At 57.5% G+C, this 24,832-nt stretch overlaps 3 protein-coding genes and 1 long non-coding RNA gene across 16 annotated transcripts in view; 2 read left to right on the top strand and 2 right to left on the bottom strand.

Annotated features, from left to right (window-relative positions):
- TMEM104 (transmembrane protein 104) overlaps positions 1 to 235 on the bottom strand; it is a 54,695-nt gene extending 54,460 nt beyond the window's left edge. For 4 of the 5 annotated variants that reach the window (XM_045888518.3, XM_045888519.3, XM_045888516.3 and 1 more), the window contains exon 1: positions 87 to 235. The gene's annotated coding sequence lies outside the window, so the exon portion shown is untranslated. The remainder of the gene's footprint in view (positions 1 to 86) is intronic. The other variant, XM_064582757.1, reaches the window with a different exon arrangement.
- Positions 236 to 308: 73 nt separating this feature from the next.
- On the top strand, positions 309 to 5,046 carry NAT9 (N-acetyltransferase 9 (putative)). 9 transcript variants are annotated; one of them, XM_045888524.3, is made up of 7 exons: positions 310 to 392; positions 1,029 to 1,114; positions 2,633 to 2,742; positions 3,281 to 3,424; positions 4,051 to 4,110; positions 4,391 to 4,405; positions 4,516 to 4,632. In XM_045888524.3, the coding sequence occupies exons 2-6, from the start codon at positions 1,038 to 1,040 to the stop codon at positions 4,399 to 4,401; spliced, it is 402 nt and encodes a 133-aa protein (XP_045744480.1). In that variant the 5' UTR covers positions 310 to 392; positions 1,029 to 1,037; the 3' UTR covers positions 4,402 to 4,405; positions 4,516 to 4,632. The 9 variants fall into 9 exon arrangements, with proteins under 9 accessions (XP_064438831.1, XP_045744480.1, XP_064438828.1 ...); XM_064582758.1 differs by having other exon boundaries at positions 312 to 392; positions 4,326 to 4,405; positions 4,516 to 5,046; XM_045888522.2 differs by having other exon boundaries at positions 314 to 392; positions 4,311 to 4,405; positions 4,516 to 5,046.
- Positions 5,047 to 6,826: 1,780 nt separating this feature from the next.
- Positions 6,827 to 24,823, bottom strand: NHERF1 (NHERF family PDZ scaffold protein 1). The gene is made up of 6 exons (XM_045888520.3): positions 24,092 to 24,823; positions 12,322 to 12,483; positions 11,321 to 11,474; positions 9,240 to 9,280; positions 7,950 to 8,039; positions 6,827 to 7,714 (listed from the first exon to the last, which is right to left on the bottom strand). The coding sequence occupies exons 1-6, from the start codon at positions 24,551 to 24,553 to the stop codon at positions 7,523 to 7,525; spliced, it is 1,101 nt and encodes a 366-aa protein (XP_045744476.1). The 5' UTR covers positions 24,554 to 24,823; the 3' UTR covers positions 6,827 to 7,522.
- Positions 17,402 to 23,062, top strand: LOC135362973 (uncharacterized). The gene is made up of 3 exons (XR_010408559.1): positions 17,402 to 18,086; positions 18,623 to 19,557; positions 22,908 to 23,062. It is a non-coding gene; the product is annotated as an uncharacterized LOC135362973 (long non-coding RNA).
- Positions 24,824 to 24,832: the final 9 nt, after the last annotated feature.

Raw genomic sequence — 24,832 nt, 5'->3', positions numbered from 1 at the left:
CTTTCCCCGACTTCCTCCTCCCTCCTGGAGCAGCCCCGAGCCTGGCGCCGCCCAAGCCCATCCCACCCTCCCGTCCAGCCAGACACCTGCACCCCGGCTCGCTCCGGGCCGCCGCGGCCGCCGCCTCCTGCCCCTTCGCCGCCGCCGCCGCCGCCGGCGCCAGCTGTCCCGCACCAGCGCCCACGGCGCGCATGCGCCCGCGCCCGGAGTCCACCTTGCCCGTGCGCGCCCTGGGCGGGGCGCAGCGCGCTGATTGGGCGCCTCGCGGAGGCGGGGCCGGGATTGGGCCGGGGCGGCTGCCGTCTGCGTGGCGGAAACGGGGGAGGGGCGCTCCCGGGCGCGTGCGGGAAGGGGGCAGCGGGCCGGAGGGGAAGCGGGGAGGGTCGGAAGAGGTGGGTCGTCCTCTCTGCTGGGGACGCTTTCTTCGGCGGGCAGTGGGTGTGAGCTGAGCCGCTCCGGGACCCCGGCGGTTGGGGTGATCGAGGAGAGTGGCCTACGGGTCCACGCAAAGGGGAGGAGACTGAGAACTTAAGCCCGCCTCACCCCGGAGCGGCCTGGCTAGACCTGGCTTGGTGGGTCGGGAGGAGAGAGGGCCCGAGTCCGGTGGCTGGGGTGGTTGCTGGGGAGAAAGGCTGGAAATAGCTTGAAAGCGGGGCTGAAGATTGATCCTGGGGCGGAGTCTCGGGACGGGGGCACGTGATGGGAGCTTTGGGGTTAAGTCTTGGTGCTTGGGCTTGAGGCCTCGTAGTTAAGCGAGGTGGGATGGAAGGGACACGCAGAAATGGCGAGCTCAGGCCTAGTCCCTTGAGATGCGACGCAAGGATTTTGTAATTATCTTTAACCGGCCCTCTTCGCCTTCTCGCAAGGGGTCTAGAGTCCGTGTTCTCTCAAATGTTTGGAAAGAAAGAAGGACCAAGGCTCTTCTGACAACTTAGCTCTGGGAGGCATTTAGGTAACTGAAGGCCCAGGGCTCCCACCCTAAGTGGGAGGAAACACAGGGTCCTGGTGTTTGCCCTCCCCTCCTGCAGGCTGCTACCATGAGGTCAAATGAGAACACCTTGCTGCTGGGGAAGAAGGTGGTGCTGGTACCCTACACTGCAGAGCACGTGCCTAGGTAACAGTCCTGCTAATATGGGGTGCAAACCAGCTTTCCAAGATGCAGCTAGGAGGGTCGGCCTTCCTTAGCCCAAATCTCAGAGGCTGTTTCCTCTAAGAAGGAGAAACATTGCTGTGAGAAGTCATTACAGAAAGAAGTGAGCACTGAAGCAGAGGATGAAGACTTCCCTGGAGGAAGTCACCCCTCCCTCAGCTTTTCCCTTTCATCCTCTCAGCTTCCTTTTTTGGACTTTCAGCAAGCAATTATTTTATGTAAACTAAATGGGTGTAAGAAAAGAAACTGCGTAATTGTAAATTAGTGACATTCCTCTGTTGCCAGTGAATATGCTTAGTTTTTTTTTATTTTTAAGATTTGTTTATTTTAGAGAGAGTGGGAGTGAGGGGGGGAGGGGCAGAGGGAGAGAGAGAATCCTGGAGTAGGCTCCCCGCTGAGCATGGAGCCCAGACATGGGGCTCCATCCCAGGACCCTGAGATTATGACCTGAGCTGAAACCCATAGCCAGCTGCTCAACCAACTGAGCCACCCAGATGCTCCAAATATGCTCAGTTCTTGAAGACATGATGGTAGCTTGTCATCAAACTGAGCTGATGGGTTGTTTTGATGTCTACTGTTTTGAAAGGCCAGAACTGAGTCTCAGGGTGGGTCTCTTGCTGGGGCAGTTGGCAAATGTCTTGTAGGCTGGGATGGTGGTGATGTAGGGGTGTATTCTCTACTTGTAGTTTTTCTTTTCTTTTTTAAAGATTTGATTTATTTGAGAGAGCAAGCGCATGCACACGGTGGGGGGGGGGGCGGATAGAGGGTAGGGGAGGAGTAGGCTCTCTGCTGAGCAGGGAGCACCCTCAGGGCTCTACTGGGCTCGATCCCAGGACCCCAGGATCATGACCTGAGTTGAAGGCAGACCCTTAACTGAGCCACCCAGGCGCCCCTGTAGTTTTTCTTTTTGGGGGTTCCTGTCTGGCCTTTGTGGAGATACGTCCAGCCATCCTTACTGATGTCAGCTTGCCATATACTTCTGCTCAGGAATTTGAGGAATGTTTGACTTCAGACTACTCCGCTCTGACCCCTGGGACAGGATGGGAAGCTGGGTAGACAGAACTGATCCCTCCTGCTGGTCTCTTAGAAGACCAGCCTGCTTCTAGGTCTTGTGCTTGTGGCCCTCCGCCTAAGGAGCTATTATAACCCTTTCCTTGGATTTTTGTTTTGTTTTGTTTTGTTAAAGAGAGGAGAGAGAGAGCGATCCCGAGTGTGAGCAGTGGGAGGGGCAGAGGGAGAGAGAGAGAGAATCCCAAGCAGGCTCCATGCCCAGCTCGGGGCTGGTGCGGGGCTCCATCTCACAACCTGGACATCGTGACCTGAGCCGAAATCGAGAGTTGGACGCTTAACTGACTGACCCCCCCCCCGGGCGCCCCTCCTTGGATCTTTTATGAGCCCTGTGTTAGCCCTGTGGGGTTCTCTTTCCTACCACCCACTTCTCAGACCTGTACTTCTGAATCAGGCCCTCCCCCGTCCCTGCAGGTACCACGAGTGGATGAAATCCGAGGAGCTGCAGCGTTTGACCGCCTCCGAGCCACTGACGCTGGAGCAGGAGTATTCGATGCAGCGGAGCTGGCGGGAGGACGCGGCCAGTGAGGAGCGCCGGCCCCGGGCTGGGCTGGCAGCGGGAGGGCTGGCTCCAGAGGCCGTTTCCAGGTTCCCTCCGTTTCTCATTCCAGCTGTAGCCCTCCTGGGTCCCAGTAACCTTATGAAAACCCCTTCATGGAAAGTCTGGAAGGTGCCTGAAACCGTCATACCCTGATGCCCACGGAAGCCAGTCCCTGTGACTGAGGCTTTTGTCTTTTTCCCCACTCAGTGCATCAGGCTTGGAAGGATTTAGGGGAAGGAAAGCATGTGGGGCTCTGGTTGTAAGTCGAGGCCCTGCCCCTCACATCTCTTGCTCAAACGCAGCTGTGGTTCCTGCTCTCTGAGAATATAGCTGCTGTTTGGACTCCCCGTCTTTTCCTGCGTGAGGCAAATTTAGGGCTTTGGCATCAGCTAAAGGAAGCTCTGGGCCCGTTTTCCTCCTGGCACACAGTGCTCTACAGTTCTCTGGTTTGGGTAGGAAGACTGTCATCCCTTCCCTTCCTCGGGGAGGGTAGGTGATAACCCTGTCGCCTCTTTCCTTAGAGTGTACGTTCATTGTGCTGGATGCAGAGAAATGGCAGGCCCAGCTGAGCACCACTGAAGAGAGCTGCATGGCGGGAGATGTAAACCTCTTTCTCACAGATCTAGGGGACCCTTCCTTGGGGGAGATTGAGATCATGATCGCAGGTTGGTTCCACCTGGCCCTGCCTTCCCTCCCTTCTGGCCCTTGGAACCGCTGAACCTTGAGCCAGCTGAGGCTGCGTAAGGCACTCAGCTCGGTGGGAGGTTCCGCACTGGGGAGCCCGGCACCGAGCTGGGGCACGCTGCCGCCTGGCACTCCGGTGGCCTGCTGGTTCACCCGTGGTCGTTTGCTTTATTCCTGTCTTCTGCTTAGGGGTGAATTTAACCTTCGGTTTTGGGGGGTCTTCAAACTTCATTCTGCCTCATCCCCACTGGGGGCCTGAGTGCTGGGGATCCTCCCAAAATACATGACCTTCCCTGGAGCATCTTCCCGTGCTGCGGGGGGAGCCCCTCTAGTTTGTGTCCTCCTTGGTCCCCAGCTTTCCCCTAAGACTGTCCTGATGAGGCAGGACACTGAGGTTAAAGGGTCGGCTCTGGGGTTGGGTTGCTGCGTGCCTCTAAGCTGGGAGCCCTTGTGCGAGTCGTTTCAACTCTATTTCCCTATCTGCACAACGGCAATAATAGTACCAGCCGTGCCGAGTTGAGGATGAAATGAGGTTTTGGCTGCCTCACAGCCGTGCCTACGGTGGAGCCTGGCACACGGCGCCAGTGATTGCCATTGTTTCTCCTAGAGCCCAGCTGCAGGGGCAAAGGCTTAGGCACCGAGGCTGTTCTCATGATGATGTCATATGGTAAGGAAGCCTGAGAGACAGTGGAGAAGTGGCCAGGCCCCAGGTGAGGGCGGGGGCATGTTGGGAGCAGGCCTTCTTCAGGGTGGGGGGTGGGGGCCAGGTGACAGGTGCCTCCACTGCAAAGTGGGAGAGGAAGTGCAGGGGCTATGAGGGGTTGCTTCATCCTGTGGCTCGTCCCTCTCTCCGATCTTCTCTGGGAGGAGTGACCAAACTAGGTCTGACCAAGTTTGAGGCTAAAATTGGGCAAGGAAATGAACCGAGTATCCGGATGTTCCGGAAGCTTCACTTTGAGCAGGTAAGGATGTCGCTGGTGGGAGGGCGAGGCCCGGGGCGGGCGGTGGGGCCCAGTGGTGCTAGAGCTTGTGGCTGTAACTTAGCTGCCCCTGGTGTCCCTGGCTCACATAGGTGGCCGTGAGCAGCGTCTTCCAAGAGGTGACGTTCAGGCTGACAGTGAACGAGCACGAGCGGCAGTGGCTTCTGGAGCAGACCAGCCATGTGGAAGAGAAGTGCTATAGAGATGGGTCGTCGGAGTCCCACTGACAGCTGGCCTTGTTGGCAGCCACCCTGTGTGAATGGGGGTTTGGGACCATGCAGTCTAAAAGCCCAGAGCCCTGTAACAGAAGGTGAACTGTCAGGGCCTTTGGGGCATAGTGCCCCTGGCCCCTCTGTAGCCTGGGAATCTCCCTGTGGGGCCCTTCCGACTCTGGGCCGGACTTGCCTTGGCCTCCCTCAGGCTGGCCATGTGATGAGTGACTTCAGGGCTAGCCCATCCTCCTGGCCAGCCCTGGACTCCCGGAACCTGGAATGGACAGCGTAAACCCCCAGGAGGCAGGGTGGAGGTGGGAGCAGAGGCGAATGGGGGCCTGGTGAATGGAAGGCCAGAGGTGCCACCCTGGGGTGGAGGCCCTGGCTAGGAGTAAAGCCTACTGCACAGCACCTTTCCTGGCTTTTCCTTGGGCCTATGTGCAGGTGAGTCACCAGAAGGCCCAGCTTGCAGCATCCAGTCCAGCGTGGTAGGATCGGGGCAGGAGGAGCTCAGTCTGCTTTTGTCCTGTAGAAGCAGGCTGTGTGACAAGAAGTTTGGAAGTGAACGAGCTAGGCCCTGAACAACAGGTGGCTTGGAAACTAAGTGGGCGAGTATCCTTGTCCTTGCTTCTTCCTCCTCTTTGGATCCAAGAGTGTTTTGGATGCAGCTCCTTGTGGAGCACCCCTCTATTGGGGAGGCCTGGAGCCGCTGCTTAGTTGTAAGGGCTGCAGGAAGAAGCGGAAGCCACTCAGCAGTACCTTCCTGAAGGGGACCTGTGACCTCCCAACTCTCTCTGCCTCGCTTCTCAGCCTCTGGGGGCCGCTGTGCCTGACAGCCACAAGGGGGCGCCGGAAGCACAGGTTTGGGAAGGCGGGGCTGCCGGGCAACAGGACACAGGACACCCCATGATTCCCAAGTGTCCCATCGTAATCTTCGTGGCCATTGAGAGGCCAGATATATTTCAAAATGTGGTCATGGAAGAGACCCTCGAGGATACTTGGTATTCTCAAAGGGGGGAAACCTTCAGGTGAGTTGCGGTGCTTTGCTCAAGGTAGCGGAGCTGGAACTATTGCTGGGGTCCTCAGTTCCCCTCCACCCCATCTGGTGTATTCCAACACTTCTACGCAGGAGAAAAACTAGATCTGACTTTGCTTGCTGAGTACAAAGGGATTTGTTGTGTGTCTGGCCCCTCAGTGATAGGAGTTCTGTCAGCTTTGTCAGAGGCCCCCCCGGCTTCCCCACCCAACAGGTGAGGTTGGGGGGGGGGTCCCTCTGCTGCCCCGTGGAGCAGTCTTTAGGCTTGGCTTACCTGTGAGGGGCTTCCACTAGGGGTCACAAGCTAGAGGCAAGGTTGGGAGGGGGTGGGGCAGGCCCGAGGCCAGGGTGCGATGAAAGGGTTTTGAATGGTTTCTCTTAAGGATGGTGGGAATCTAAGCTCTAACAGGAGGCCAAGATGACCAGATAGTGACCCAGCCTTCTCTGAACCCTAGGGGCTCCCTGGTTCCTCTTTGATACGTGGTGTCCTTGAGCATCAGTTTCCCTTCCCTCCACTGGGCCTGGCAGCCTCAGCCCTTGCTGGCCACCCTGGCTGACTTCCAGGATGTGGCCTCAGGTGCCAGGGGGGGAAGAGACCTGGATCTCTTGAGGAGGAGCAGGTTATTTTGCCCTTGGAAAGTCCCCTCCACCCCACCTGCCACAGAGCATGTCCTGGACCATGTCCATGACCCTCCAGTCATGTCCACAGCCAGATAAGATGGGGAATCCGGTGCGAGCTCTGGCCACTCCTGGGGATCCCGCACCCCACTGGCTGTGAGTGGGAGAGATTAAAGCCACGTCTTTGCATTCCAAATGCAGCTCCATCGGGATTCACAATTTCAGTGCTCTGAATTAGAAACTGCATGAAGTTCTCTGAGTATGTGGATCTTCCTTCCACTTCCTACAATAAAGATTTCTCGGGGGCAGCCTTGCATGCATCCAGGAGCTGGGCAGGTCCTATTCTCATGGGACTTGTGCAAAGCCCAGGCAGCTACGGGGCCCAAGGCCCTGTGAACACAGCTACCCACGTTCTACTCCCCCCGCCTGGAGTCCAAGAAGCTTGGACTGTCCTCCCCTCCAGCTGTACCCCACCCTCTCAGCCAGAGGCTACCCTGGGAACACCCAGAGCTCTAAAAGAAGACACAGAGGCTGAGGGAGTTTGGAAGCCAGTTGAATTTCTGATGGAGTTTCCTTACAATAGGGTGGCTGGGCAGGGGTTAGACCCTCTGATGCTGCCTGGGGCTCCAGGGTAGGAGCAGAAACAAAGTTTAAGGCTGAGGTTGCCGCTATGTCCTGGATGCAACAACCTGGGAAATCATGTTAATCAAGGAAATAAAAAATCCCTCTAAACTCTGATACTGCACTCAAAAAAAAAAAATCAAATGAACAAAAATAAGATGCCCAAGCCACAGCTCAAGGATGATGGACCCATGTCCATTCCACAATGCTGTTGCTGTCATATGAAGTCCTTGATCAACCCTGGACTCCGTCATCACTTGGGGTCACGAGGGAACAGGACCTCTCACCGGGTCTTGCTTGGTGTGGGTTGCAGTGATGTCCCTGGGGAGTGGCAAGGGGCTGAAGCACTCAGTGAGGAGGATCAGGAAAGAGTCTGCTTTCTGATTGGGGCAGGATGGAAACACATTCACCTTCCCGGAGGTAAGGGAAGAGCATAGTTCTAAAAAAATCAGATTCACCCGATGCGGGGGAGGGGGGATGCTGGTGCTGATTTGTGTGTCGATTGGGGGTGGGGTGGGGGCGGAGACAGGGAGTGAGTGAGGAGGAGGGTGAAGGAGCTGGGTTGGGGCCTGGGAGCTGGCCAGGCCCTGCCAGGTGCCTGAGGGAGGATGCTCAGAGGTTGCCGAAGAGTTCATTTTTCTTGCTCCAGTCCATCTGCGGGGCCCGCTTGCTGCTGCGCTTCTGGTGGGCCCGCTCTTTGGCCACGGCCAGGGAGATGTTGAAGTCCAAGATGGGGTCGGAGGAGGAGGAGGTAGACGAGGGTGCCGTGGAGTCCTGTTTCCTGGGGCTGTCTTGGGAATTCAGCTGCAAAGAGGCAGCGGCAGAGGGCAGGAGTCAGCGCCTGGCCAGGCGTCCTGGTCCTCAGCCTCGGCAAGGTGGCTCCCTTGGGGCAGTGCCCAGGGAAGCCAGGTCACAAGGACAGAATGTGGCATAGCATGTGACCTCCAAGGCAGGCTGGTGTGCCAGGAATGAGTGTGGCCTGGGAATGGGCTTCCTGTAACCCAGTGCCAACCCTCTGTCCGCCCAGCCTGCAGCCTACCTCCTCACTGGTGTCACTGGAGATGGATCTTGCCAGGGCTGATCTGGGGCTCTCGGAGGCCACCTCGGCCAGAGTTTCACGACTGTTCTCCTGGCACAAAGAGGAAGGGTGTGGGTGGGCAAGGGGTGGGGTGGGGAAGTCCTGAACGAGAAAGGGTGTTCCCAGGGAAGACAGGTGCCTCGGTCTGAGAAGCTCCACTCAAGCCTTTCCCATCGACCCCAAAGCCCCACTGCCTGAGTCTGCCGGGGAGGGGGTGGGGGGTGGGGGTGGGGGCTTGGGGATTGCCGTTTTACATTCCTCTAAGGATCAGAGAGCAGCCTGGTTCCACCACCCAGGTGGGAGGGACCATTGTGGGATTAACTGAATTGCTCACAAGCCCCCCCAACTCCCCAGCTCTCCCAAAGTAGCCTTCAGTGTTGACTAGCCTTTTGGGCCAGTGACCATGGAGGGGCTTCATGGAGTGTGGAGATACTGAGGGCCTCTGCTTGGCACAGGGAACTGTGTGATACTCCTTGAATTTCTTGCAGCCCACGTGTTTCCTTGGACTTGACCCCAGGAATCTTGAAACCTTAACCTCAAAGCAGCTAAGAAGGGCTTTGAAGGAATAAGGGGAATGAGAGTTCTAGGCCCACAGATGGAGTGACAGAAGGTTCAGGTGGCCCAGGGCCACCCCCCCCCCACTCCCACAGTGGCCCCTGGGGATGGGAGCCCTTTGAGCAGACCCTTCAGAGAGCTCCAGCTCTGTGGTCTGACTCTGCGCCAGCCTGTCCCAGAGTGAAGGTCTTGGCCAAGGCTTCAGCTTGGTGCTCAGCCTCCGCCTGGGTTCCTCTGCGGCCTCAGCTGGCACCAGGCCCCACCATCTCTTCCCCAGCCTCCACTGCCTTCTCTTCCCCTCAGCCCAGGGAGGAGGGGAGGAGGGGCTTTGTTCTCCCAACCCAGACTGGAAGTAGCAGGGCCCAGGCAGTGTGCGTCCAGACACTGAAGCTCTGTTCTTGGGGGGAAGAATGGCCTCTTCTGTACGGTGGGGAGTTGAAGGCGGGGCTTGTCACCAGGATGGCGGGCTGCAGAGGGGCCTGGCTAGGCCTCTCCCTCCCAACTGCCTTGGCTCTACATGGGGGTTGAGGGGTGCACCGGCAGTTACAGAGCTTGGAGCTCAGGAGGGAGCAGCTTGGAAACGGGAGTTTCAACCTGAGCCAGACCGCCGTCCTTGTCCCAACCATGCCACCTTCCACCCTTCTCCTGCAGCCCCTGGCTTGAGAGCCAGAGAAGCATTAGAGGGTCTGCCTTTACCTTCTGAATCTCCCCGTTGGTAAAGGGCTCAGGCAAGGGACCTAGGAAGGGAAAAAAACAAAACAGCAGAGGTGAGTCCAGAAGCTCTGGGGAATACGGATGGAGTAGCGCCCAGAGAGGAGGGAGAGCTTTGGGGTTTGGGCCATAATTAGACCTTGTGCCCTACATCAGTGTTTAGGTCTCTTGACTGCAACCCTCGGGAAGTACTGCTGACATTCTGATGACCCAGCACACACACAGACTGCGTGTAACAAGTTTCACAAAATGACATTGACCCTTACTACCTTGTAATGCTCTCCAGTACTTTCAGCTCAATTTCATTTAAAGAAGTATGCTAGTCTCTGCCTATTAAGTTGATCTTGCGAACCACGGATGGGTAATGAGCAATTTGTTAAAACCACTGTCCTAGAGGGGGAGGAAATTCCCGGCTGGCTGCCTGAGAATCACCTGGGAAGCTTGTTAGAAATGCAGATCCCCAGGCCTGGCACCAGAGCCTGATGTTTCCTAGAGGAAGCGTCACCAGAGTTGGAACCACACCCCAGATTCTGGTTAGTACCTGCCTCAGCTGAAGGAGAAAATAATCCCCACTCCTGCTTGCCAATGTGCGGGTGAGTGGGTGCTCAGAAGGAGAGAACACCAGCCTGGGGTCCCCCTCACTGGGCTCACTCAGGTAGGGGCCCCACCTGGCTGTAAGGCAGGACCGTTCCACCTCTGGGGCTGGCCAGCCTGGGTGGGTTTCTTCTGAACTCTTAGTTTACGATGAACACGCATCTTTCCGGCTGGCCTGGACGTGGGGCTTACCTGACTGTCACATTTCCTCCCCATTGCTACCCACCCTCTTCCCACAGTGGGCTGGGCTGGGGCTCGCTGGGATACAGGGACCCTCACCCACTCCCCCCTGCCCCAGGCTGCTGGGAGGAGCGGAGGGCAGCCTGGAGGAGCCCCCCCCCCCCCACCAGATACCTGGGGAGGAGACTTGCCCTCAGGCCGTTCCCTGTGTGGCTCCTCCGGCCTGAAGGCTACAATCACTGGCGGCCCATCCCACCCAGCCAGAGAGATAAGAAGGAATGTCTGAGGGCTGATTTCTTAGGGGTAGGTGGGGGAAGGATGCTGGAGGCCTCAGGGGAAGGTATTTGAGAAGCTGTGTGGAATCCAGATCTCAGCTGTCTTCCCCATACCATGTGGCCAAGAGCAAGGCTGGGGCTTCTCGGGGCCTCAGTTTCCCCCTCACTTAAGAAAGCCACTATCTGAGTTCTCTGGTTTCTGTGAACTTGGGAAACAAGGGTAAGGTGGTGCCCCACCTTCCATGCCTGGAGTTGGCTTCCACTTGACCCCTCCACCTAGGAATCTTAAGTCTGTGGCAGGACCTTTAGGTGGATCACCCCCCTACAAAATAAAACCCTGACACCTTTAAGGAGGCCCCACCCACTGCAAAGTCCAAAGAGGTCGTCCCCCCCACCCCCCAACTTTCCAGGGAGAAAGTCCAGACCAGGGAGAAGAGCTTTAACTCCTCCCTGCCCTTGGGCAGTAGCCTGGCCCTGTTTGGCTGGGGCTTGGGCAGGGGGAGGTGCCAGCCTGATATGGGGGATGGGGAGGGCAGGAGCCCAGGGACCAAGGAGGGACCCACTGCTGTCTAGAGCCAGTGAGCCTGGGTTTCCAAGACAACCTGAGAAGGGAGGGGAGGCACTGGGCCCCTGTCACTGGACTCCTGATCTGACCAAGCAAAGCTGGAGTTAACCCTTCCTTTGCACGAGCGCTGCCTGGAGAACCTGCTCAGGGTGCAGGGGCTGGGGGCTGAGGCTTCCCTCTGGTGCTGCAGCTTTGGTCTGGGAATAAGTACCTCCGTCCTGTCCCGCCATCCCTTGGGCCGGCCTAACCCTGTCCTATGCAGTCCGCAGAAACCCACTGCCATCCCACCTCCTCCCTGACATCAGGCCCCTCTTTCCCAACCTTCGCTTTTGGCCTCCCCTGAAGGAGAGGGAGGGAGCTCTGAAGCAGGAAGCTGCACCCCCCCTCACCCGGGACACAGTAAAACCTAGCACTGGCCAACATCCCTGACTTGGGGGCTGCCATCTGCTCACCATTCAGGTGCTCCTGAGATGGGATCACTTTGCATTTCTTGAAGAACTCATCAGTCTCCCTGTCGACCACCAGCAGCTTGGTCTCATCCCCACCAGCCTTGATGGCAGACACCACATCGCCATGCTGCTTGCCCTCCACGCAGACCCCGTTCACCTGTGGGGGGTGGGGGGTGCTGGGGTTACTGGCACAGTTTTGGGGGGTAGGTGGGGGTGGTATGAACCGTCCCTTTCATGTCCTTGGCCAGTTGGCAGTCTGGGGATGCGAAGCACCCCCCCCTTGCCTGTGGAGTCTTGAACTAAGCCAAGTGGTCCTCCCACTTGACAATCAAATGAGGAGGCAGGACCCATGAGAAAAGCCAAAGAAAATATCCAGAAAAGACTAAACAAACACAGCTGTGATAAAAGGACAGGAAAGATCGGGCAGGCCTGGGATGGGCCCAAGCGTTTCTATGTACTTACGTCTGACTTCCCGCTCTGGACCGTGGTTTGCTCCCGTGTAAAATGAGAAGTCTTGGGAGAGCTGTTCTAGCTCTAAGGTTCTAAGACTGAGATTCTGGGTCCTGCCCATGGCACGGGGTTCATGTTTCCCTTCCTCCTGAGCACCACACAAGAGTGTCTGAGTGCACCTGCCAGCATGGAGGCCTCAGGCAGTAGGAAACTGTGGGCGGCCCCACACGTCTACTGGAATGGCTGGGTGAACCCTGGGCCACTGAGTGTGTGTCTCTCAGTGAATAAGAACCCAGAGAAGGTGGGGGCAGGAAAGTAGTCCACCCACCATCCACCACCCTTCCTTCCCTCCCTCCTGCCCACCCACCCACCCACCCACCATGCTTCTCCTCTCTCTGGCTCCCTCCCTCCCTCCCTCCATCTGGGATCTATGTGCCACCTGGACCCCTTGGGCCAACGAAGGAGCAGGTGGTGGGATGGCTGCCCCAGGAACTGCTTATCTGGGTGGAGGTAGGCAGGAAGGGGGTGCCTGGAAAGAGGGCGAGAAGCGTTACCTCCACAATGCGGTCCTGAGCCCGGAGCCCTGAGGCCTCGGCAGGCGAGTCTGGGTCCACTGCCCGGATGAACTGGCCTGGCCTGGACTTGTCGCTGTGCAAGTTGAAGCCGTAGCCATTGGCACCCTTCTTCATGGTGCAGAGCCGGGGCCGAAGCTCACGCTGTGGGGATAAGGGAGGGTCCATGGCCATTCTCCGTCATCCTAGGTCCCGCCCTCCCTGCCAGGTGCCTGACACCCCCCGCCCAGGGAACACATGGGAACCAGACAAGTTTGCTGAGATCCCACAGAGAAATTTGAGAGAATGCTGGGCTGGGACCCAGAAGACCTGGCATCGTAGCAAACTGCCCAGGTGCCCCATCCAAGCCGTTACCTCCTTCTGGCAAATGGGAAGCGGGACCAGTTTAGCTCAAGTCCCTCCCCTTGTGACAGTCTAAGGTTAACTGTGTTATTTTGATTGTTACCTTATCCCTCCCCTGTAAAAGTTCAGTCTGGCCCCCTTTGGGGTGGGGGTGGCACGGCTGTTAGCCTGGCTGGGTGACTGGGGATCTGGGCCCCTTGGTACCCAGTTCTCTGCAGCAGGGGAGACAGGGCAGGTGTTTACTGAAAGCTGGTCAGCATGTTTATAGTAAAGCCTTTTCCCCATCCAAACCAAACGGCCCAGCCAAAAGGCAGCAGGCGGCCAGATGACCCCAGACCCAGGGGAAGCACAGCCAGGGGTCCTGGACAGGACAGGGACCCCCACCAGCAGAAGGCTGGGGGCACAGGAAGCAGCAGAACCCCAAAGGCCCTGTTGGGGAAACCTGAATGGGGAAGGGGCCATGAAAAGCAGGGCTAGGCTGCAGGGAGCCCAGCGTGGCTGTGGCCACGGCCCAGAGTGGGGACTGAAAGGGCTTAGGTAGGTTTTTCTCCAGCACTTGGACACTCAGCTGAAAATGGTTTTCACCATCCTTGGTCCAACTTAAGCAGCTTAGCTTAGACGCTGCAGCCCTAGGACCCATTTACACAATGGAGGGAATCTGGGTGTGCATGGGCCAAGCAACTGGAACCTTGGCCAGAAGCTTGAGCCCAAGGGCTGACTTGGGGGTCCCTCTTCCCCTCCTCCCAGGCCTGGGCAGGGCTGCAGCAGCCATCCAGCTAGTGCCCGGTGATCTCCCAGGCCACCAGGCAATGAGTGAAGGCTGGAGTCAAGGCCCTGGCCCCAGGGTCAGCTTCCCTACTTACTAGCTCTGTGACCCGGGGCAAGTAATTTCCTTCTTGCGCCTCTGGTTCCTCATTTATAGGGTCCCAGGGTCGCCGTGAGGCTGAGTGAGGTAATTCACACAGGTGGCAACACTTCACAACTTCAAAATCCCTGTGCACGTGCAGACCTTCCCAGTGCTGGGACCACTAGAATATTCACATGAATCCGAGAAGGGAGATTCTGGGGGGTAGGGTGGGGGCCAGGCTGCTCTGAAACGCCAGTCCCCAGCTGGGAGCAGAGCTGGCCAGGGAGGCAGTGAAGGAGAGGAGAGCTTACAGGCCTCCTGCCCCAACTTGCCAGTCCCAGGAGGCAGCTACCATCTGGGGCTCCCCACCCCTCCACTCTCATGGGGGTTGGGGGTGGCCGAAGGGTGACTTTGCCTTCCTTCAACTGCCCAGGCAGGTCTTTCCGTGTTTCAGGATGTTGGTGGGGGTTGTGGAGAGGAAGACAGGAAGGAGGGGTGATGGTTGGACCTGTGTTCACCCTGATCTGGGCCAGAGGCCCTGGGCCCTTCCCTAGTTTCTCCTTCAGCAGGCTCCTCTCACCCCATACAATAGCAAAGCCAGAGAAGCAAGCATTAAAAAAAAGTGGGGGGGGGGCAGAGGGGGGCCCCAGTGGTTGTGAAGCATCCTCTTCTCCCCAGCTCTCCCTGTCAGCAGGGTGCAATCCCAGGAGGGCCCCCCTCCTCCCTGCATGCTGCTGCTTATCCCCTGGCAGCCCCCACAGGATCTTGTTCGGGAGTAAGTGAGGCTCTTCTCCCCTCCAGCTAATCCCTCCACAAAGCCGCCAGCCCTCCCCCAGGCCGAGGTGAGCAGGAACAGGTCTGACCAGTTGCCACCACCGTGCAGGCTCAGCTTTCTGCCCCAGCCAGGCAGAGCCTGCAATCACCCTGAGAAAGCGGGGAGGAGAATCGTGCAGGGGGGTGGGGGGGAGGTGGTGCAAGCAGCTCTGACGTCCCTGCTTCTCCCCACCTCCTCTCATTCCAAAGAGCCTTCCCATAGCAACCTCGCTGGGGCTGGTCACCCCCATTCGCAAGACGGAGAGTCCAGATGTTAAGCCCGCTGCCTGATGTCACCCAGCTTCATAGTGGAGGAGCCGGAGCTCCCACAAGGTCTCTGACTTGGACCCTGTGTTCCTTCCACCATCCATGGGCTGGCCCCGAAGGACCCAAGTCCAGACTGGGAGGAGGCCTCAGCGGGAGTCATAAACATGGGCTGCTCTCCCACAGTGGTGGCGGTCTCTGCTGGGAGGCAGCTGGTTGCTGATGAAACCACAGCCTTCCTTCCGGGTGCTCAAGGCCTCTTGCAGCCAGAGCTCCAGCCTGAGCTTGGGATGAGCGATGCAGCAGTGGGCAGGCCTGGGCTGGGGCAGCCTGGCGGTCAGGCCTGGGTCTCAGGGCCGCAGGCTTCTCTTACTGATCCTTGGCATGGGCATGCTTCCCTGCACGGCGTCTGGTGCTCTGTCATTAAAGGCGGAGGGCCTGCTTTGAACCTCGCTCCCCTCTGCCAGTCCCAAGCCATGGGGATTGGAGGAAATGGGGCTCAGCTCCCCCACTGCTCCCTTCCCCCTGTACTGGGACCTGCTCCATTACCCTCTGGGGGGTGGCTGAGCAGGGGGGCAAGAAGCTCCAGCTGGTTTCCTGAAATGTTAAGACACCTACAGAGTCCCATCCAGCTCCCTCCTTCCTAAGTCCCTGGGGGCTCCCCCCCTTCCCAAGGGGGGGGGGACTTCTCTTCTTCCAAGGAGACCAGCCTGTTTTTCTCCACCCCTCCCTCAGCTGTCTCCAGGAGGTGTCACTGCCAGATGCTGAGTCAGCCCATCAGAGGAGCCCATCCCAGCAGCCAGGGTGGAGGCTGGTGCTGGCAGGAGGAGTCCCTGGGCAGAGCCTGGCCACTGTTGTTCCTGGGCCTGCACCCCCAGCGCTGAAGTAGAATCTGGATCCTGCCTCTGGGGAAAGGGGGCAGATAGAAAGTCCAGGCCATCTTGGTCTGGTGTGTGCCCCCGGGAGCTTGGGAGGGGCCCTGTGCCACAGTACCAGCTCCAGAGGGGTCCAGAGCTGGGAGTGGGGAGGCAACTTCAAGGGGAACATGGCCTCAGAGCGTTCAGAGTGCCAGGTGGGGCTCCCAGTAACTATGACAGGTCAGAAGTAGAAATCAGGACCTGCTCAGTGAGGAGCCTGGTGGAGACTCGGAAGCAAGAGGAAGGAACAAGAGGCAACGGTGGCCAAAGGACAGTGCAAATGAGCGGGGGGGCTGGGGGGGCGGGGTGGGTCTGAGTCTCACTTCCAGGCAACACCAGACAAGCTTTCCAGAAAAGACCTTGCCAGAGAGCTGCCTCCAGACTCCTCTCCTGGAGACTTCTCCCACCCTCAGGTTATCAGGCTGTCCCAAGTCCTGTGACAGGCCCCCGTGGCTGTCCCCTCCATTCCCCCTTCTCTCCCAGGGAGCCCAGCCCGGCCCCAAGTGGCCACCCAGTCACCCCTCCCCCCCCCCGCCCTGCAGCCCTGGGAGTGGACGGATGGGGAATTCAATAGGCGCCACTAGCAACCACCTGGAAAGCCGAGGAAAGTCGATACCCTAATCCCAGTGCCCGTCTCTGGGGAGCAGGCCCAGGGCCGCTCCCTGTTCCTCCTGCAGGAGGGCTGCTGGGGGCCAACGCCCCATTGGGCCCAGCCCCTCCCTGGCCGATGTCATGGTGATGGGCCCTATAGAAAACAGCCAGGCTGCTTCCAGAAGGCCAGCCAGCTCTGGGCCCCAGAAGGAATGGGCTGGTAGAACAGGAAGACCACCAGGGTGGCTAGGGGAACAACAGAGGTGACCCTCACCTCCCAAGACTGCCCTTCCCCCAGCCCAGCCCAGCCCAGCCCAGTCCAGCCAAAGGCTCTTGTTTATGCAGATAAGATTGAAGCCTGATGCCCCAGGGAGATCAGCCCCAACAATGGGGTGGGCGACAGGGGGCCAGGGGAGTGGTTCTGGTGGGGGTGGGATATGGGGTATGCTGGGCATTGGGAACGGTAGCTGCTCTGGGAGGCAGCTTGGTTGTTCCACGGAACTCTAGAGACACAAGCTTGGGTCTGGTGCTAGCTCTTCAAGGAAGCCATGATGGATGGCGAGAGCTGGCCTGGCCTGAGGGTGACATGTGACTGGGCAGCAAGGGGGCACCGTCCTCAGGGCAGGTTGGGAAGTGACCAGGAGCTCAGACCGCTGGCCAGTGTCCTGAGCTCTAGGCTAAAGGCATCCTCTCCTCACCCGAGGTACAAAAAAAGGCTTGGCGGCCACTGACCCATGCCCCACGGCCCTGGTGTGGCTTTACTTCACCCTACAGGACCTTCCCCACCCAGGTCTGTGCAGACTGAGGGATGTTGGACACCTCCATTTGCAAAAAAGGACCTCCTCTAGCCCTTGATCTTGTCCTTCCTGTTTCTCAGTGGGAAGGCCCCTCTCAGGAGCCCAGCTGGGTGGATCTGGGAGGGAGACCTATGCTAAAGTGGGAGCTCTTCTCCCAGGCCCCACGCAGGGGCCCTGAGCCAGCTTCTCCCTCTGGTTCTTTTCTCCTGGTGCTGGCCAGAGACCCACCCGAAGGAGTTTGGCTCAGGTCTCCCCAGGGCTGGGCAAGCCTGGGACGGAGTAGGCTGGTACGTGGGCTGCTGCCTGGCTGGACACCATCCAGGCTGGCCGCCCCATGCCCGCCTGCTCCACAGGCAATGCATCCTCACCCTCCTCCCAGAAGTCACTGGATTTAACTGCTGTCCTGAGAGGGACAAAGACCTTCAGAGAGCTTGTGTAATTGGGGCTCTATTAAAATAACAACTAGAAGCTAATGTTTACTGAGCCCCTACTGGGTGCCAAGGACCGCGCCAGGCTTTTCTGTGCATTTTCTCATTCACACCCAACTATAGTCCTGTGAGGAAGGTACTCCTGCCCTCGGTTCCCAGATGAGGGAACTCAGGTTCAGAAAGATCACATAAATCGCTCAGGTACACAGCTGAGGGGAGGAGAAGGCAGGCTCTAAACTCAGGTGGGGAGTAGCCCTGTCCAACAGGAACAGAATGTCAGTCAGGTAGGCAATTTAAAATTTCCCAGTAGTCACATTAAAGTAAAAAAGAAATTAGAAATTAATTATAATTATCTTATTTCACATAATATGCCCAAACTGCTACCTTTTCAACATACCCACTTCAGAATTATTAACAGCATATTTTATGTCTTTTTGTTCGTAGGACGTCTTCAAAATCTGGTGTGCATTTCTTACTTCCAGCACATCTCAACTGGGACGAGCACATTTCAAGCTCTAAGCGCCACACATGGCCAGTGGCTGCCACAATGGCCTGCTGATATTCTAGAGGCCTCACCCTCAATCATTAGGCTGTCAGCCCCAAAACTATTTTTTAAAGATTTATTTATTTTAGGGACGGTGTGCACGTGCAAGTGGGGAGAATCTCAAGCAGACTCTCTGCTGACCGTGGAGTCCCACCACACGAGCTCTATCCCACGACCCTGCGATCATGACCTGAGCTGAAAATCGTGAGTGCACACTCAACTGACTGAGCCACCCAGGTGCCCCCTGCCCCCGGCAAAACACGTTTCTAAATCACCCTTCCCATACACAGACCTTTGCTATTTTCTTTTTCCACACACATACTTGAACTGGGCACCATGACCTTATAACACAACCAGGGGAGGCAGGAGACTGACTCTAGGAAGTCAGAGCTCTAGCCTCAGATGACACAACAATGAGTGAATTAGGGAATTTGTACCCCTCATCCTTTTCTAAGGCACAGGAACCCAAACATTGCCCAGAGGGCCAGGGACATGGTGAGTTGTCCTACTCCAGGGGTGAAAGAAGGCCAAGGCCAACAGTTAAGGTTGGCCTTCAGCGGGGGCCCTTTGTGCTACAAGGAAGGCCCAGAGCCAACAAGGGTGGGTTCTTAGGACTCAGGGGGTTGGGGTAAGGTAGAGATTTGGTGGCCAGACTCCAGATCCCAGCCCATCACAGGAGAAGGGTGGGGCCAGGAGCCAGGCCACTTCTGGGCTGACGCATTTTCCTGGTGGTGCTGAAGGATACCCCCTACAGACAGAAGCTACCGGGACCCTTCCTTCCAAGGAGCTGGTGCAAGCAGCCTGAATTTATTCCACTGTGATGGCTCTTATGTGGCCCAGAATGTGATGGGCAGAGACACCCAGCTGGACAGTCAGGTCCTCAAGCGTGGCTGAATGGATGTGCAGGCACTGGAGTCAGAGGGCCGGGTTCCAAGATACACCCCCATCCATGTGGTAAGGTCTCACTAGCTGAGAGCCCTGGGGCCACCCACCTGAACCAGCCAAGCCTCCGTTTCCATGTAGACCATGGGGGCTAATATCTGCCTCATGGGCAGTTTTGTAGATTGAATGACGTTAAGGCATATTATTTTTTTTGTTTATTTTTCTAAAGATTTATTTATTTGAGAGAAAGAGAGAGACTTGGGGCTCGATCTCATGACCCTGAGATTATGACCTGAGCGGAAATCAACAGTCGGATGCTTTAACAGACTGAGCCACCCAAGCACCCCAACATAAGGCATGTTTAGTACACAGCACATTGCCAGACACAAATAATAGCTGTCATTTACTGAATAATTACTATCCGCTCACAAAATGGAGAAACTAATACCTAACTTGCAGGGCTGTCACAGGGGAATCTGTGAAATGGACATCAGTATCTTTATGGCACAAGGCTGCACTAGAACTCTGAGTTTCCTTCCCTGCTCGGGTTACTCCATCTCAGAGCAGCGAAAAGCAGAGGAACATCTAATACTGGGGTCGAGAACTCTGGCCTCTCTGTAAATGGCCTGCAGCACTAATTCCTAAGTGCTCGCCCACCTCCCCAGGGCCCCATGGGATGGGAAGTCTGGAGAGGAAGAGAACGGCCCGCATCTAGACATACGGAGGATGCCCCATTCTGTCTCCAAGAGAATTACCTCCAGAATTATTGATTTAACTCTACAGGAACCTGAAGGTAGGAACCAGGGGAGAAGGAGATCCCAAATATATGGCTTAAGAGAAGGAACCAACACTCAAACTATCACATACCCTGTCTAAAATCCAAACATCCTACAGCTCAGACTCTGTTCTGCCCTCCCAAACTCCAACTTGGCCAGTGGGAAATGGCCTGCCTGTCCTGGGAAAGAAGTTGGTAGGCTGCCAGTGAATTCTGCCCACCCACCCACCCACCTTGCTGCCTAGGGTGCCCGCACTGTTTCTTTTTCTTTTAATTTAAATTTTATTTGTTTATTTATTTTAAAGATTTTACTTATTTAAGAAAGAGAGTGAGTACGAGCGACCTGGGCGGGGAGGAGCAGAGGGAGAGGGAGAAGCCGGATCCCCGCTGAGCAGGGAGCCACATGTGGAGCTCTGCGTCCCAGGACCCTGGGATCATGACCTGAGCTGAAGGCAGCCGCTCAACCGACTGAGCCATCTAGGCACTCCAAATTTATTTTTTAAGTAAGCTCTGTGCCCAATGTGGGGATCAAACTCACGACCCCGAGACCAAGAGTCACACGCTCCATGGACTGAACCAGGCAGGTATCCCAGCCTGAGCTGTTTCTGCCTCTGGGATCAGGGTCAGATCTGGCAGGAATGCACCGCAAGCTGGGTACTGACACACACACACACTCCTATCATCTCATCAAATCTCCCCAAAACCCTGCAAGGTGGGTTCTGGTGTTCCCATTTCACAGAGGTAGAAGCTGAGAGTTGCAGGCAACAATGGACAATTTTAGCTTTCTAGTCCCCAGATGGAAGACGCTAGCAGGCAAGAAAAAGGAGTGGGTAGGTTCTGCCTGGAATTTCGATCTCTGGGTGTGCCTGAGGCACAAACAGGCCCAGGTGTGCTGGACTGAGATGAATTAGGATAAAGGTGCCTAATGGCTGTTATGCATTCATTCATTCAAAAATTATGTGAGCCCTTCCCTACTCTGTGCCAGGCACAGCGCGGGGGTTAGAAACACAAAGCAGCCACAGCCTTCGCCCTCCTCACCATTGCAGGGGGTCAAGATCATGAACAGATGATTCGAATATTGTGTGTTCATAGCAATAAAAGACGTAGAGGACAGACACGAGGAGGGGAGCCAAGAAAACGCTCATTCTGCCTGCAGGGTAAGGCTATGCGGGCCGTGAGTGGTTTTGCAGAGTGTGCCTCGTGGAGTAGGTTCCCAGGCTGATGGGTATCGTTGGGCTGCCAGATTGGGAAGGGCTGTGGAGCACCTTCTGATTATTCAAGAGCAGTGGCCTCCGACCGAGCGTTCACAGAGCGCCAGGCTCGGACACAGCTGCACTAGCCCAAGGAGGGGCAGGTCCAGGGCTGGCTGCCCCGCGGCGGGGGGGCATGTAACGAGCGAAATACTTACCAATTCAAATACCAACAGAGACGTTTGCAGAGCAGTAACTTAGTGCCAGGCACGAAGCTACTGCCTTTACAGACCTGCCCGTGTAATCCCCACCCCATGTAGCAGCTGCTACGCTCCAACTTCCACAAGAGGAGACAGAGGCCTCGGAGGTTAAGACACTTGGTTTGGGGCGCCTGGGTGGCTCAGTCGTTAAACGTCTGCCCTCGGCTCAGGTCATGATCCCAGGGTCCTGGGATCGAGCCCCCGCATCGGGCTCCCTGCTTAGCGGGGAGCCTGCTTCTCCCTCTACTCCCCCCAAACCCCCCCCCCCCGCTCTCTTTCTCTCTCACGCTATCTCTGACAAATAAATAAAATCTTAAAAAAAAAAAGACACTTGGCTCGAGGTGGCCCAGCTAGCACAGCTGTGGCGGCTCAGGCCTGCTGCCCACCCACCACTGTGACTGTGGGGGCTGTGAGCAGGGGTGTTGCTGAACCTTCCTGGGTGGGGGTGAGGAAAGCCACCGAGGGAGCAGGTGGGCACAGCTGGAAGTCCCCTCCCCCCCTCCTCAGACTGTATTACAGCCACCCCACACCCTCTGCCCTGTAGGATTCTTGACCCAGGCTGGTCTTCCCAATGAGATGTCACCTGCCACCCAATCTCTGCGTGGCACTTGTCCACCTAACACCTTTTTCACTTGTGAGAACCAATGAAGATACCATTAACAGTCTCCACTTTGTAAACAAATTCAGGCTAAAACTAATTAGTAAAACTCAAATTCTTTATATGAGATGCCTTTAGGGAAAAAGTCGTACTATGTTTATTAACTTTTTTTTTTTTTAAGATTTTATTTATTCATTTGAGACACAGAGATAGAGAGAGAGAGAGCACGAGCAGGAAGAGGGAGAAGCAGGCTCCCTGCTGAGCCAGGAGCCTGATGTGGGGCTCGATCCCAGGACCCTGGGATCATGACCTGAACTGAAGGCAGACGCTTAACCATCTGAGCCACCCAGGCGCCCCAACTTTTTTTTTTTTTTTCAGTGACAGGGTGGGTCACCTGCATGGCCACCATACCAGATTTCATGGGCATTTCCTACCAGAGGGACTGGCTTTGCATGAGGAGGAAAGCGTCCTCGCACAAATGCCTGGGCAGAAAGGCGCTCAATTCAGCATCCACTTGGGGCTCAAGTACTTCCCACTATTTGTAAAATCCTAGAGGAGGCAGGTGTCACTCCCCATTTTACAGATGGGAGAACGAAGGCTCAGAGAAGTTCTGTGACTTGCCTGTTGACCTGAAACCCCAAGAGTCCTGGTGATGGTGTCCCCAGGACCGGCTGGAGGGTATTCTATTCCCTACTCCTGGCCTAACAAAGTGCGCACAAATGCAGATGTCCCGTCACCATCTGGGGGAGTCCGATTCTGTGGTCACCTGAAAGGAGAGTCAAGCTCGGCTGCTTTCTCAGATGGTATGGTGGGAGTGCCTATGCTAGGTCAAGCCTCCAAGCCCCTGGCATCCTCCACCTTCTCCCAGATCCTCCTGCCCCAGCAGCAAAAACAAACCGAAAACAAAAATGAAAGGGCAAGGGGAGGAGCTGAACATAAAGGCATCTTGGCGGGGGAGGGGGAGTGGGGAGGTGGTTACTTGTGCCAGTGCCGAAGTCCAAAAAAAAAAGGGAATGGCAAATCGATACCCTCAGCTCAGCACAAAGTTCAAACTGGATTTCTGCCTGAGACCAGAGGTCATGGGTTCCAACTCCCTGGTGTCAAACCCCTGCCAGGGATGCTCCGACCCCTCCCCCATCCTTGCCAATGCCAGCTTGGCAGTGGCAGGAACTGGGACCCTGGCGGCCCTTGTATTCCCAGCACCCAGCTCTGGCTGGATGGGGCTCCTGCTGACCTCACTTCCTTCACTTCCACCAAACCAGCTGGTCCTCTCCAGATCCACCTTCTACCTTAAGGCTGAAGGGTGTCCTTTCTGTCCAGGGAGGCTTCTGATGGCATCATGGACACTCCTGCCACACGCTGCCACCAGGTGGAGGGCTGGTGCAAGCCAAACGGGCCCTGGGAGGCCCAGGCTCTGCTCCCTGCAGTCTGCACCCTAAGGCCTCCCCCTTCACTCTCTGGGGACAGAAGGCTCTCATCACAGCTCCTGTTTTCCTACTGCGCTGATCCAAACTGGGACCGTTTGGGAAACACCAAACATGGGCAAAAAGCAACCAGCCTGCTTGCTGTCCTGGGACTGGAGTGAGACAGACAATGACAGGGCAAGACCACCTGCCTCTGGTGAGTTCCCCTGGCTTCTGCATGGCCAGCGACACCCGACCACTCTCTCCCCACCCTCCTCCCAGCCCTTTCTCTTCCTCCAAGGTCCTCCCCTCCCCTTCCCAGATACAAGCTAGCGCTTACTCCTCACATTCCTGAGACTCATAAATCCTTCTGGGTGGCAGAGCCGCCACCACCCCCGAGACGCCTCTGCACCTCCTCCCCGCACCCCACCCCCACACATCGCCCTGAGCCGGTGGGGCTCCTTCTCTTAAAAGTCACACTGTACTTCAGGAGGATGAAGTCCAGCCGGGCTGAAGTTAATGATACACGCACCAGCCGGCGAGGGTGGGGCGGTGCTGGAGAACCCTGTCCGCGACCCCTCCCCTCCTTGTGCCGGGGCTCCGGACGGAAAGGGGGTTGTTACTCCTCCAGCTTTTTGAAGTCGGCGTGGCGGTTGCTTCACCCCAGCTTCAGCTACCCCCCACAGGGGCCGGGGAGGAAGCTGGCACCTCTGGGGCTGCTGGGAGTGGGGTGGCCGAGGAGGGGAAGGATTGCGGGGATCCGAAGAATGGGAACCGACACCGCCAACAGGGCCGAGGAAAGGGGACTGCACTCCCTTGAGCTGCCCTCCCTCACTCCCACTCCCAAAGGCCAAGGGACAGGAAGTGCAGGTGGCAAGACGCTCAGGGTCCCAGCCCAGTCTGGGAAGAGCGTGGGGGTAACGGGACGCAGCCCCAAGCCAGTGCGACCTGTCGGTAGGCGGAAGCAGTTGCCCCCTCGAGGATCTAGTTTCAGAAAGAGGAGGCAGGCGCGGGGTTGGACGTCCAAGGGGTGCCTGGGTCTCCTCCCGCTTCCCCCTCCCACCCCCTTGCAGTCGCCGCCGGGTCAGGGTCCACACTTACCCGCTCCGGACAGCTCTTTTCGGTCTCGTGCGGCTCCGGCGCGGCGGCCTGCGGCTCATTTTCGCCACCAGCCCCCTGCGCCTCGGTGGCGGCCGGCGGCTCGGCCTGCCCGGGCCCGTCCTGGGCGTGCAGCAGCTCCTCCCGGACCTGGACACCCAGCTTCTGCAGCCGCTCGTCGGTCTCGGGGTCGACCACCAGCAGGCGCACGGCGTTGAGCGCCGCGCGGATGCGGCTCACCACCTGTTGGTGGGTCTCCTTCTCTACGTTCTCGCCGTTCACCTCCACCAGCCGGTCTCCGGCCAGCAGCCCCGCCTTCTCGGCCGGCGAACCGGGCTCCACAAGCCTGATGAACTGGCCCACCTTGCCCTTCTCCCCGTGCAAGTGGAAGCCGTAGCCGTTCGGGCCCTTCTCCAGACAGCAGAGCCGGGGCAGAGGCGCCCCGGCCGCCGCGTCCGCGCTCATCTCGCCCTGCGACGGCTCAGTAGTGAGACTTGGGTCCCCGTTGGGAGCCGGAGGCGGGACGGCTCAACCCTCCTCCCCGCCCTGCGGACCGGCAGGCGGGAGGAAGCACTGCACAGAATCCCCGCGCCGCCGGCTGGGCCGAGCGAACAGGTGTGCGGCGAGCGGCGGCGGCGAACTGCGAGGAGTTGAAGCAGGGGCGCGGGGACCAATCCCCACCCAGCGCGGCGTCTGAGCGATCTCGAATCCGCTCCGGCCCCTTATTCCGGGGGCGGGGCCACA

Source organism: Mirounga angustirostris, unplaced genomic scaffold (genome assembly GCF_029215605.1).
Source record: "Mirounga angustirostris isolate CCGP_5_RB_7025 unplaced genomic scaffold, mMirAng1.0.hap1 SCAF_17, whole genome shotgun sequence".
Classification (NCBI taxonomy): domain Eukaryota; kingdom Metazoa; phylum Chordata; class Mammalia; order Carnivora; family Phocidae; genus Mirounga; species Mirounga angustirostris.
Note: the sequence above shows the minus strand (reverse complement) of the source record. Positions and strands in the feature narration are given on the sequence as shown.

Coding starts and splice junctions, on each gene's coding strand:
- NAT9 (XM_045888522.2), top strand. CDS start 1,038: ATGAGGTCAAATGAGAACACCTTGCTGCTGGGGAAGAAGGTGGTGCTG. Junction 1,115..2,632: donor ACTGCAGAGCACGTGCCTAG/GTAACAGTCCTG, acceptor CCGTCCCTGCAG/GTACCACGAGTGGATGAAAT. Junction 3,425..4,050: donor GATTGAGATCATGATCGCAG/GTTGGTTCCACC, acceptor TGTTTCTCCTAG/AGCCCAGCTGCAGGGGCAAA.
- NHERF1 (XM_045888520.3), bottom strand. CDS start 24,553: ATGAGCGCGGACGCGGCGGCCGGGGCGCCTCTGCCCCGGCTCTGCTGT. Junction 11,475..12,321: donor CTCAGGACCGCATTGTGGAG/GTAACGCTTCTC, acceptor CACCCCCCACAG/GTGAACGGGGTCTGCGTGGA. Junction 9,281..11,320: donor ATCTCAGGAGCACCTGAATG/GTGAGCAGATGG, acceptor TTCCCTTCCTAG/GTCCCTTGCCTGAGCCCTTT.